The sequence below is a fragment of the Hibiscus syriacus genome, unplaced genomic scaffold (genome assembly GCF_006381635.1).
Source record: "Hibiscus syriacus cultivar Baekdansim isolate YM2019G1 unplaced genomic scaffold, ASM638163v2 tig00111053_pilon, whole genome shotgun sequence".
Classification (NCBI taxonomy): domain Eukaryota; kingdom Viridiplantae; phylum Streptophyta; class Magnoliopsida; order Malvales; family Malvaceae; genus Hibiscus; species Hibiscus syriacus.
This window is the reverse complement of record NW_024062964.1, coordinates 155664-167813: the sequence shown is the minus strand read 5'-3', so window position 1 is coordinate 167813 and position 12150 is coordinate 155664. Positions and strand designations below refer to the sequence as shown.

Sequence of the window (12150 nt, the reverse complement as noted above, 5' to 3'; positions counted from 1 at the left end):
TTCCCCAAGTATGGTAATTGAAGTTGTAAAGTTGAAGTTCCTTTTGGTGATGCTAAAGTGGCAACATCCTTTTGGTCTGAAGATTTAGATGTTTCTTTTTTTATATATTTCTTCTGGATTTTGATCGTCCCGTCCATGCTGGGAGTGTTATGCTGTAAATACTTAACTGAAACCAAAGAAGAAAAAGAAAGAAAAGTTAAATCAACTATGCACTCATGAAAAGAAGTGATCTTTATTTATTTATCTATTAATTTATGGGAGAATATGCTGCTTTTATTTTAAAGTATGATCGCTGCTTTGCATAGCTCTCACGGCATCAATCTTTCACACCAGCGGGTTGGTTGAAGTGGATAAGTAGCTGCATCAAATAATGATCTTAACAACGAGGAAAATATGAGAGATCAGAATGCAACAATCTCTATCATTCATACATACGTATATTAACAACAGGATCAAAGATGCATATGTTGTGGAATTCGAGTTAATTTCCACCAATAATAATAAATTCACCTTGAAACTATTATCTAGGTGACTAGTGTGAAAACGATTGTACTAAAAATCACCCCAATGTAGATTCCCAAGAAACAGGAGGGGTCACAATGGTCCCTCTTAAAATCCATTTTCCTTAGACAGAACTACCAAGACAAGTAATTTTAATAGGACAATAATTAATAACAACTATACCCGACAATAGCTATTAAATAGACATAAAGAGAACACCAAAATTTAACGAGGTTAGACCAAAATTATGCATACCTCCTCGAACACTACTAAAATAATATTTCACTAATAGAGGAAATATTACAAAGAGAGAAAGAGTACAAATAACATTTAATAGTGAAGAATGCGTATATTTGTGGGATGTTAAACTAAGGAGGAGGAGGACTCTATTTATAACAAAAGAATTTTCCCTCCTCCTTATACACAACCAATGTGGGATTTTGCCAAAAAACCAACAAATCTCCACCTTGGCAAATTCTACACACATCTCTCAAAAATTCAATCTTCAGTATTGTTTGCAAATTCATCTTTCAATTTGTAACAATATTGACCAAGTCTAAACAATGTTTAAACTTGACCGCAGTTACCACTTTTGTCAACATATCAACAGGATTCTCAATGGTCCGAATCTTCTGGATTATGACTCCACCTTCTTCTAGAATCTCTCGTACAAAGTGACATCGAACATCGATGTGCTTCGTCCTTGCATGGTAAACCTGGTTCTTTGCTAAATGAATAGCACTCTGACTGTCACAATGCACTTTGATGTGCTTCTGTTCCATTCCCAATTCACCAAGAAACCCATGAAGCCAAATTGCCTCCTTCACAGCCTCTGTAACTGCCATATACTCAGCCTCTATAGTAGACAAAGCCACTGTTGACTGTAAGGTGGACTCCCAACTGACTGGTGCCTTTGTAAATGTAAACACATAACCAGTAGGTGATCGACGCTTGTCCAAATCACCTGCATAGTCTGAATCACAATACCCAACTACACACTGACCATCTTGTTTGTCCTGCTGAAAGACCAAACCAACATCTACGGTGTTCAGAATATACCGCAGAATCCATTTCACAGCTTGTCAATGCTCCTTTCCAGGATCATGCATATACCTGTTCACAACCCCAACTGCCTGCGAAATATCAGGTCTTGTAAACACCATTGCATACATCAAGCTACCAACAGCACTTGCATACGGAACCTTTGACATGTATTCCCGTTCTGCATCATCCTTAGGTGACATGGATGCACCAAGCTTGAAATGAGGAGCAAGAGGTGTACTAACTGGTTTTGACTTCTCATTCATGCCAAAATGTTTTAGTACCTTCCTTAGATATTCTTTCTGAGACAAACAAAGCCTCCCCAATTTCTTATCCCTTGATATCTTCATGCCTAGAATCTTCTTCGCTTCACCAAGATCCTTCATCTCAAACTCCCTGTTCAATTGAGTATTTAGTTTTGCAATTTCTGTCTAACTCCTGGAAGCTATCAGCATATCATCAACATAAAGAAGAAAATATATATAGGATCCGTCTTGTAGCTTGCGTAAATACACACAATGATCATATTTGCTTCTTGTGTACTTCTGCCCTATCATAAACTTGTCAAATCGCTTGTACCACTGCCTTGGAGATTGCTTCAATTCGTACAACGATTTTTCTAATTTGCACACCATCTCTTCTTTTTCAGCAACTTTGAATCCATCTGGCTGAGTCATGTAGATTTCCTCATCCAAGTCTCCATGTAAAAATGCAGTTTTTACATCCATCTGAACTAGTTCCAAATCCAACTGTGCTACCAAAGCCAACAAAATTCTGATGGAAGAATGTTTTACAACTGGAGAAAATACTTCATTATAATCAACCCCCTCCGTTTGAGCGTAGCCTTTAGCCACCAATCTTGCTTTGTAGCGGATGTTATTCTTGTTAGGAAATACATCTGTCTTTGCATATACCCACTTGCACCCAATTGCCTTTTTTCCCTTCGGAAGACTAGCTAGTTTCCACGTCTGATTCTTTTGAAGGGATTATATTTCTTCATTCATGGCGATCCTCCACTTTGTATGTTCTGAACTTTGGACTACTTCATTAAAATTGGCAGAAACGTCATCAATTGCAATTGGTGATGAAAAATATACCATATCAGCAAAACAAGCAGGTTGTCTAATGGTCCTCTTTCCCTTTTTGAGTGCAATTGATTCATGTTGCTGTGGAGGTTCTTGGGTCTGAACCTCTTCTTCATCTGACTCTTCTTCTACCATAGGAGAGTCAACATCAGTTTCTTTACTGGCTGGGTCAATTCTGCTTCCTTCAAACTCCACCTGTTTGGGAGTTCCATCTGTCTGCTCCAATTTTTCTGAAGTCACCTTTCTCAACATGGTAGATTCATCAAAGGTAACATCTCTGTTGAAGATTATTTTCTTTGTTTCTGGACACCAAAGACGATAGTCTTTCACACCAGAGGTGATCCCCATAAAGATCGCCTTCTTTGCTCTTGGATCCAGCTTTGACTCCTTAATATGGTAGTATGCAGTGGAACCAAACACATGTAAGGAATCATAATCTGTAGCAGATTCTCCAAACCATTTCTCTAATGGTGTTTTACCACCAATAGTAGTCGATGGTAAGCGGTTGACAAGGTGACAAGCATAGACCAAAGCCTCAGGCCAAAATTCTTTGCCTAACCTAGCATTAGACAACATACACCGAACCTTCTCCATTAATGTCCGATTCATACGCTCTGCCACCCCATTCTGTTGTGGTGTAGATCTGACAGTGAAATGCCTGACAATACCTTCTTCTTCACAGACTTTCAGAAATTGATCATTTTTGTACTCTCCATCATTGTCTGTACGAAGACGTTTGATTTTTCTGCCTGTTTGAGTCCCCACCATATTTTTCCATTTAAGGAAAAATCCTAGCACCTCATCCTTTGTCTTCATTGTATACACCCAAACTCTCCGGGAAAAATCATCAACAAATGTGACATAATAGTGTGTTCCTCCCAATGAAGTTGTCTTGGAAGGCCCCCATACATCTGAATGAACATAATCCAAAATACCTCTAGTATCATGGATTGATGTTCTAAATTTCACCCTCGTCTTCTTCCCTTTGATGCAATGCTCACAAAAAGCTAGTTTGCAAGCCCGAGCACCCTTCAATAATCCTTGATCTATCAGCAATTTCAAGGATTTTTCACCAACATGCCCCAAGCGCATATGCCATAACCTGGTTGCTTCTGACTCCTGTTCATCAGTAGAAGCTGCCACTGCTGATGTCCCAACAATTGTACTACCCAAAAAAGTATACACATGTTTCTTTTCCATATTCCCTTCATTATCACCAGTGCACCAGAGATAATCCTCATAATCCCATCTTTTGCCCTCACTTCTAAACCTTTTGACTCTAAGGTTCCCACAGAGATGAGATTTCTCATTAAATCTAGTACATAATGGACACATGTTAAGGTTCTGATTGATCCATCCTGATTTCTCAAGCGAATTGAACCAATCCCAAGTGTGTCAAGAGGGGAATTATTTGCTGTGTAGACAATTCCACCTTTTAGTTCTTTAAAATCAAAGAACCATTCTCTATTGGGGGTCATATGATGGCTACAAGCTGAATTTAATAGCCATAAACTGAAACAGCTGGTTGATGGCGTAGCAGCGAATGCGAAATCTGAATCTGTATCATCATACTCGACCACATTTGATTCTGAGACATTCTTTCCCTTTTCAGGTTTGCCTTTATTCTTTAGCTTGGGATATTCTTTCTTCCAGTGCCCTTTTTCTCGACAAAATGCACATTCATCAAAGAACCATTCTTTCTTGTATTTTCTTGTTTGTCTTTCTTTCTCAATTCATAACTATACAAGGCATCAGTTACTTCCCTGAGAGACACATCAACATTCCCATGAAGTAGAGTAGTTTCAAGATACTCAAACTCATCTGGAAGTGATCCCATTAACATCAGAGCCAGATCTTCGTCTTCAAAAGTCACGTCCATATTCATCAGATCAGTCACCAGCTGATTAAAGCTAGTAATGTGATCATTCATAGTGGTACCTGATACATAGTTGAAGCGAAACAATCTCTTTTTTATGTAGAGCTTGTTCTGACCGCTTTTCTTCAAAAATTTCTCCTCCAGTGCCTTCCACAATTTACTTGCAGAAGTTTCATCAGAAAATGCATACTTTTGCTCTCTAGAAAGCACGATCAAATAGTACCACATGTCAATCTATTGATCATATTTCATTCTTTCTCCTCAACATCATCTGGTTTCTCTCCTTCAATAGCAATGCCTAGACTCTGCTGAAATAGGGCACCTAGAACCTCATTTTTCCACATGCTGAAATGACCGGTGCCATAAAAAATCTTCACTGCAAATCTAACATTTGTTAAAGCATTTCTTACGGATTTTTTTTGTGTCGTCTGCCATTTTTGCTACAAATTCTATTTAATAGCTGTCAATGTGGAATGTCAATTACCCCAAGGATATTTTTTCTGATGTGGAAGATCAACCTAAGCCGCAACCACAGAGCATACTAAAATAAACCAAGAGCTCTGATACTAATTGTTGTGGAATTTAGGTTAATTTCCACCAATAATAACAAATTTACCTTGAAACTATTATCTAGGTGACTAGTGTGAAAACGATTGTACTAAAAATCACTCAAGGTAGATTCCCAAGAAAGAGGAGGAGTCACAATGGTTCCTCTTAAAATCCACTTCCCTTAGACAAAACTACCAACACAAGTAATTTTAATAGGACAATAATTAACAACTATAACCGATAATAGCTATTAATTAAACATAAAGAGAACAACAAAATTTAACGAGATTATGCCAAAATTATGCATACCTCCTCGAACACTACTAAAATAATATTTCACTAATAGAGAAAATATTACAAAGATAGAAAGAATACAAATAGCCTTTAATAGTGAAAAAACGCTTATATTTGTGGGATGCTAAATTAAGGAGGAGGAGGGTTCTATTTATAACAAAAGAATTTCCCCTCCTCCTTATACACAACTAATGTGGGATTTATACCGTGATAATATTATGAGTTGTACACTGCTAAATCTGTCATTCCTCAACCACAATTTCACTGTAAACCATGTTATTTTCGTTCTTTCTTTCTATCCCTCCAAACAGATATACCACACACAACGTTAGAGAAACAAAAATCAAAGTAAAAAAAAAGAAAGAAATAGTTGCCTCCTCCATCACCATCTTCTTCCACCGCTGTTACTCTTCTTTAAAAACGATTTGGTTATCAACACATTTCAGTATCCCAATTTCACTCTCACTTTCCTCACTGTTATCTCCAATGGCAATGTTTAAATCCAGAGAAACAGATTGGCTTTTGTCCTGCTCTGTTTCTGATTCTTTCATCACTTCTGTGTCGCTGCCTTTCGGCCTTCTCCTCGAAGAACAAGCCCTCGACATCGAACTGAAGCTTTCGCAGCTGAAAATGACAATGGCATCCATTGCAGGAACCGTAACACCATCAGGAACTGTCACATTTCCGGTTTCAATTGCATGCTTCATCCTTTTCAGACAACCGTAATTAACGGCTCCATGTCTTCACGAAGAAAACCTGTGAGGGTTCTCGTTCAACGCCTCGGCCAATCTACTAAGAACATGATCACCGTTGCCTGACTCATCTGATCTCTTCCTCTTGTTATGCTGGTTCGGATCGGCCCTTTTCGATCCGAAATCGCTCGGGCTTATGGAGACAAAGCTGGTTTGGGAACCGAACACGAGCCTTGCTAACTCCCTACTAATCCTCTGCTTGGCTTCGTTATCGGATCCTAAGAAGAACAGCCAAGTTTCTTCTTTGAGCTCTCTTTGGTTTAACCAGATTTTGCCTTCTCTCATCCCCGACCTGCATTCTAGGATGGTGTTAACGATTTCAGGAATCACATTCTTCTGCCATGGAACCTGTTTCTCCAAAGCATTTAATAAAATGTTCATGTTTTCAGCATTAAGAGCCTTGAACGCGTTATATCCGTCGATATCCCCCTCGATCGCCTCACTCGAAGAAGCCGAATTCGGGCTAGAGTTCGGATTCGAGAGGAGTTCCGGTTTGGGGTCATTTTTAGATATCCAAAACTGGAACTCTTTAGGCGACTTCTTGGATTCAAAAATGACTGGCCAGCTTAGATTAAGAGCTTCCTGTGAAATAAAAAAGTAAAAGAAAATGTGAATTTTAACTTGTTTCAACGCTTAATTCTGCAAACTTGAGTTCAAAGGAGAAGGATAAATACCTTATTATCATGGGAAGGATTTGTTCTGGTTTCTTCCTTGTAGCTTTGCAGCCATGAAGGCAAACTTGAACTGGAAGAGACAACATTGTCAAAGTTGAACAATCTATCAGTGAAGGAACTTTGATTCTTATTTACTTCAGCTTCATCCACTGACCAAGTAATCGAATCTATAGATTCCTTTGCTCTATACTGAGACCGAGAATCACAGCTGGAATAAAGCAAAAAATGGAAAAGAAAATGATTAGCATAATTAGCCATAAGTAAAACAAACAACCCTTTTTATTTCTCGAGAAAATAAATCAAATAATTTACCTTTCAAGATTAAGACTGAGGCTTAAGCTGTCAGCTGAAATTGTAAGAGGATAAAGCTCCCAAATTGATTCAAGAGAAGGATGGCCTAATTTGCACTTCATGTAAGTTTTAAAAGTTGCAATTCCCATGAGAAACAATTTCCCACTCACTAATCTTTGAGTTCCATGACTATATGCTCCACTGGGCAATAGTGGTTCCTTCCTTGATCACCATAGTTTGACCAAAACTCTGAAATCCATTTGAGATCACCTACGTACAAGACAACCCCTTTTCCCATATATCTTTTTACAAGGCAATTAAGCTCTAAAAGCTTCTGCTCCACTTCATCTTTACCAAGATTTTTGATTGAAAACAGTGGAAAACTGATTAACTGAAGGTATCTTAAATCCCCAGAGACTTGCATTTTCTCCAACTTATCCATCACTCCTCTAACGACACTCTCAGCAACGGCGACTGACTCCTATGATGGTGGTGTTTCCCTTCCTATTCATCATCGTGCTCAAAACATTGGTCACATCTCTGTCGTTCCTAACTCGGTCTAGCAGTTTGCTCGATGAAAATCCGAACTCGAAATGAGTCTGAGCGTTCGGGTTAGCACCGAGAGGTTGTGGGTTGGGGTTGTTTTCCTTTGGGGAGGGAGTTTGGGAAGAGATCTCCATGGAAACTGTTTGCTCTACTTTAACTTTAACTTGAGTGCTAGAGAAACCGGCTTCCCTCATAACCCTACTAACACTCGGATCATCCAAGATGGAGATTATGAGATGTTCTAACTCTATTTTGAGAGCTAAAATAGGTTGCTGTTGGTTCTCGATAGAGCCTCGGCGTTGGTGTGCCTGAGCGCGCTTAAACGCGGCCACCAAGGCATTGGAGAGGGAAGGATGATGGTGATGAGGGCCTAATAAAGGGCTAGAAGTCGATGCAGGCAGACGGTTGAGTGCGACATTGAAGCAAAGCTCTAAAGCTCTAAACTGAAGTGGATGGGAATGAGATTGAAGACAAGCTCTTCGAAGAAGACCGGTCGTCGTCGCGAGCATGGCGCTCGCGACATGAAGCGGAGTCACCTGCGCATGGCCTCGCCGTCGAGCGAGGCCGAGTGCTTGCTTCACCATGCTAGCAGCCTCAGCTGTTAAAGCTTGCTGCACGGTGCAAACTCCAGCTCTCATATTTTTTCTACTGTTTTAAACAACAAATCTAAACACAAACTACTCTGAAACACTGGGAATCAAGAAATGAAAATCAAACACTTAGAGCTTCAACCTCGGTGGGTTTCATCTACATAACAAGAAAAGCAAAGAATTTGATCGATTATCAGCTACCAAACGAAGGCAGCAGCCATCGAGCTTTATATATACAAGTGGAAGTTGGGGTTTATGCTTTTCTTGTTAGTGAGGCAAAATTTTGGTCTTTTGTATGGGAAAGTGGTTTGCATGTGATTTAACTTTGCCTTCTCTTTTATTTTTAGTATATAAAGTTTTGTCCATAAATTAAAAGTTGGTAGCTTTAATGGTAATTTTTATTTTTATTTTTGTATGATTTTAAAACACTTTATTTAGAACAAAGAACGGAATAAACACTCTATTTGTCTTCATAAAAAATAGTAAAATGGAATAATTAGAGAAGCTGGGAAAAAGGAAAAGAAGAGTGGACTGTCTGTCTGTTTGAAGTTTGGAGGGAATTGGGAAATGTGATGTTCTTTTTGCTTTCTTTTCCTCTATTATGTTATGATAATAATATTAATTTTCGCAGATGGATAAAGTTGAAATATTTGGTGAGATGACAGTGGCTGGCGTAACTTCAAATGAGCATACATACACAACCATCATGCATGGCTACGCTTTCATTGAGTGACACCGGAAAAGCCTTGCATTATTTTCCAAAATTGAGAAACGAGGGTCTTGAGCTAGGCGTTTATACATCTGAAGCTCGTCTGAAAGCATGCTGCAAATTGCTCTAGTTCTCTCAAAAGAGATGGCCTCTCAAAATATTCAGACAAACACCTTTGCCTATGTTGATGAACAAATTGATGTCGTGCTGTGAACAGATCACTCCTTTTAATATAAACAAAAAATCACGATCAGTGAGGAAACAGTCGTTGTCCGGTGATTTTGCTTAGGGTACAAATACCCGACTATAGGGTAGCTGATGCTTGACTTAAGATCATTATAACTGTCAATAGGTTGTCAATTTATTCTGTTTAAACTGTCAAATTGCTTTTTCTCAGTTGCCTAAGTATCAAATGTTCTTTACTTTTCGAATGAATCTATTCATTTTGAAAAATAAGGCCAATAAATAATGTTTCTTGTCAAACTTCTACTGGATTTGTGTGATTCCCTTGCTCTTAAATTTTAACTGCATATCTTGCAGGTGCTGGTGAATTGCCTGCGTTATTACCATAGAAGGCCGGAAACCGATATTGATAGCTATTAATACTTGAAAATGTACCCTATAAACCAAATTCGTTGGTTCTTGTACCAATTCCTATGGGAGCTCAGGATATCAAAACTATTTTTTTTTCCTCTCTAGATTTATAGGTTCATGTTGCACAACGCATTCTGGGATGTTTCTCGGGACTTCACACACACTTAGGCGACCTGCATCCCATATGAAACTAAAGGTTGGTTACACAAACTAAATGATGTGAAATGTTTCAAATTTTGGAGGTTTGGTCTGTGCTGTGATTATGTTGTATGTCCCTGCACGTTGAATCCACTTGACCTGCTGAAAATATGGTTGTTAACGAGTACGTCTGATGTATTAACATTAACTTTGGCTCTAACACTCAGCAAATGTTAACATTAACATTAACAATAGTACCATTTGTGAGATACTGTTGATGGTTGTTAACGACTACTCTACTTTTGACTAATAAAAATGTGTTACTTCTGACCGTTGCATATACATTTTGTCTGGTCAGTTAATTGTTTTATGTGAAATGGTTACAAGAAAGTAACCATTTGTCGCGCATGTCTAATACAAGTGTTGCACGAAAATTAAAAAAATCAAATCAAATAGATTACAACTATGGAACCTTCCTTGGCACTTCACATATAGTACTGGGCAGTTTTATGTTCCAGTAGAAACACGTACTACTGTAAGCAGGGTGAAAAAAAACGAAGTAAAAGACTGCAGAACATTTCCTCAAGTAACATGAACACTCGATCAACACACAAATAAACGGATGATTTACTGAATTGAGCGTGCCAAACATATACACAGACACTCTCTCTTAACATTTTCATACAAAAACCCTGAAGAGAGTGCAAAGACTACATTTTTGGAAGAAACAGTTAAAACAAATTCACCATTGGTGACTTTCTTAGAGCATTGCACTCAACATCTCATTCCAAATATCAGGCACCCCAGGGAGGCACCAATGGCTACAGTCGGACGAAAACTCCCTTGCGTGCTGCCTCTGTGCTTGGTTCAACGCCCTTCTATAAACAGAAGGATGCGCGTCTCTTCGAAAAGCTGACATCGTCGTAATGTCATGTAGATGTACTGGAAATCCCATTCTTCTTAATACCCCTTTAAGTACTACAACTTGATCAGGAACATGAGGGTGGCTGAAAATTTTAAGGGGGGTTTTCTGGTTATAGCATTTCCACCCATTTTCTCTGCAATGAACAAAAAATATAAGAAAAAAAATCAGCTTTGTTTAAGAAGGCATGGAGATATAAAGGAACATAAAGTACCTGTTATGCCTAGGCGACATTGTTCTGAAAATTACTCTGGATTTTCGAGGATCCAGATTCAATTCGACCCATTTTGCCCATGTTGTGAGTCCTTTCTGGTATGCAATATTTGGATTCATGGTTTTATAGAGAGATTTTCCCTCCATGTAATAGTCCCACCTGTATATGTGTTGTTGGAAGACAATTTTGTCATCAGTTACTGCTCCGAGTACTCGGTATTTATGTTACTCGAACTTAGATACGAGAGTTGAATACAGTTATGTGTTCGATATGAATATACTTACGAACTCCATTGATCAGAATGAGTCCACCAGTGTGCCGAGTCAAACACTAGAACATCAACACCTCTCCAATATCTTGCATTCTCCTCAATCAGATCCAAATGCAAGACCCTCTTGTTGTCAGCTCCTTTGCTCAGCTCCACAAGCAAAGGAGCCCAAGAAAACTCGATCGATGTCTCGAAATCCTGTAATAAATCAATCCATTTGCTTGAGTAGCATTCACAAAGAAAAGGGTTCTTTTTTTCCATTCATATATCCCTCTTACCAAGGCATGGAAGGCCATTGAAGGACCATTGTAGGTCACCTTCTTATGTCCTGTTGGTATAACTCCTTGCACCAGGCAGACCAGACTCTCCCATTGGTTCCTCATAATAGAATCACCCACCAGCATTATCCTTTTCCTTCTCATCTTCCCAAGAAATTTCAGTGCATCAAACCTGAAACCATAATATCAGCTCAAGAAATCAAAGATAGAATTTAGAGGATCGGGATTCGAATCCCGGCATCTGCAAACGATATTATATTGGAAGTAGGTACCTTGGAAGAGAACAACCATTCGGCTTCCATTTCCACTTCTCGTAGCCAGAATCTGGTCTTCCATTTCTTTGACAGGTGACTGCAGTACTAAGATATGGGCAGTTGGAGTCATACAAAGGGTACGATTGATCATAAATCCATTTACCAACTGAGAAATCACATCTCTTAGGCCAATCCTGACGCCTGCTTTGCACCATTACAACTTCATTGGCTTCGGTGTTGAGCCAAGACGATGACTTGCCCTGAAAGAAGCAATAAGCAAACAAGGTGAGGAAGAGGAAGGTGAAATGTGGGTTTGGCCTCCGATACTTAGCCATTGAAGGGCAAATGGAGGAGGGTTTCAGTCTTTTGGAAGTGTAGGATTTACAGCAGAAAACAAGCGCTCTTAAAGTTGTCAACCATTGCTTTCTTTTTTTCTTTCATTGAGGCATGAATGGCGGTAATTGTGTGTGGACCACGACATGTTCATGGAAAGTAGAAGTGTTGTCTTTTCACACATTGCCATTTCTTCTCCTTCCTACAGGCTATTTGGTAATTCAATTTAACATGGCTGTTA

The 12150-nt window shown here is 38.9% G+C and overlaps 1 protein-coding gene and 1 pseudogene across 1 annotated transcript; both read right to left on the bottom strand.

The window, feature by feature from the left end:
- Window positions 1–5520: 5520 nt before the first annotated feature.
- On the bottom strand, window positions 5521–8370 carry LOC120151323 (annotated as a pseudogene).
- Window positions 8371–10245: 1875 nt separating this feature from the next.
- On the bottom strand, window positions 10246–11949 carry LOC120151312 (protein trichome birefringence-like 36). Its single transcript, XM_039163823.1, has 5 exons — window positions 11595–11949; window positions 11323–11494; window positions 11061–11242; window positions 10777–10935; window positions 10246–10698 (listed from the first exon to the last, which is right to left on the bottom strand). The coding sequence occupies exons 1-5, from the start codon at window positions 11909–11911 to the stop codon at window positions 10401–10403; spliced, it is 1128 nt and encodes a 375-aa protein (XP_039019754.1). The 5' UTR covers window positions 11912–11949; the 3' UTR covers window positions 10246–10400.
- Between the last annotated feature and the right edge of the window lie 201 nt (window positions 11950–12150).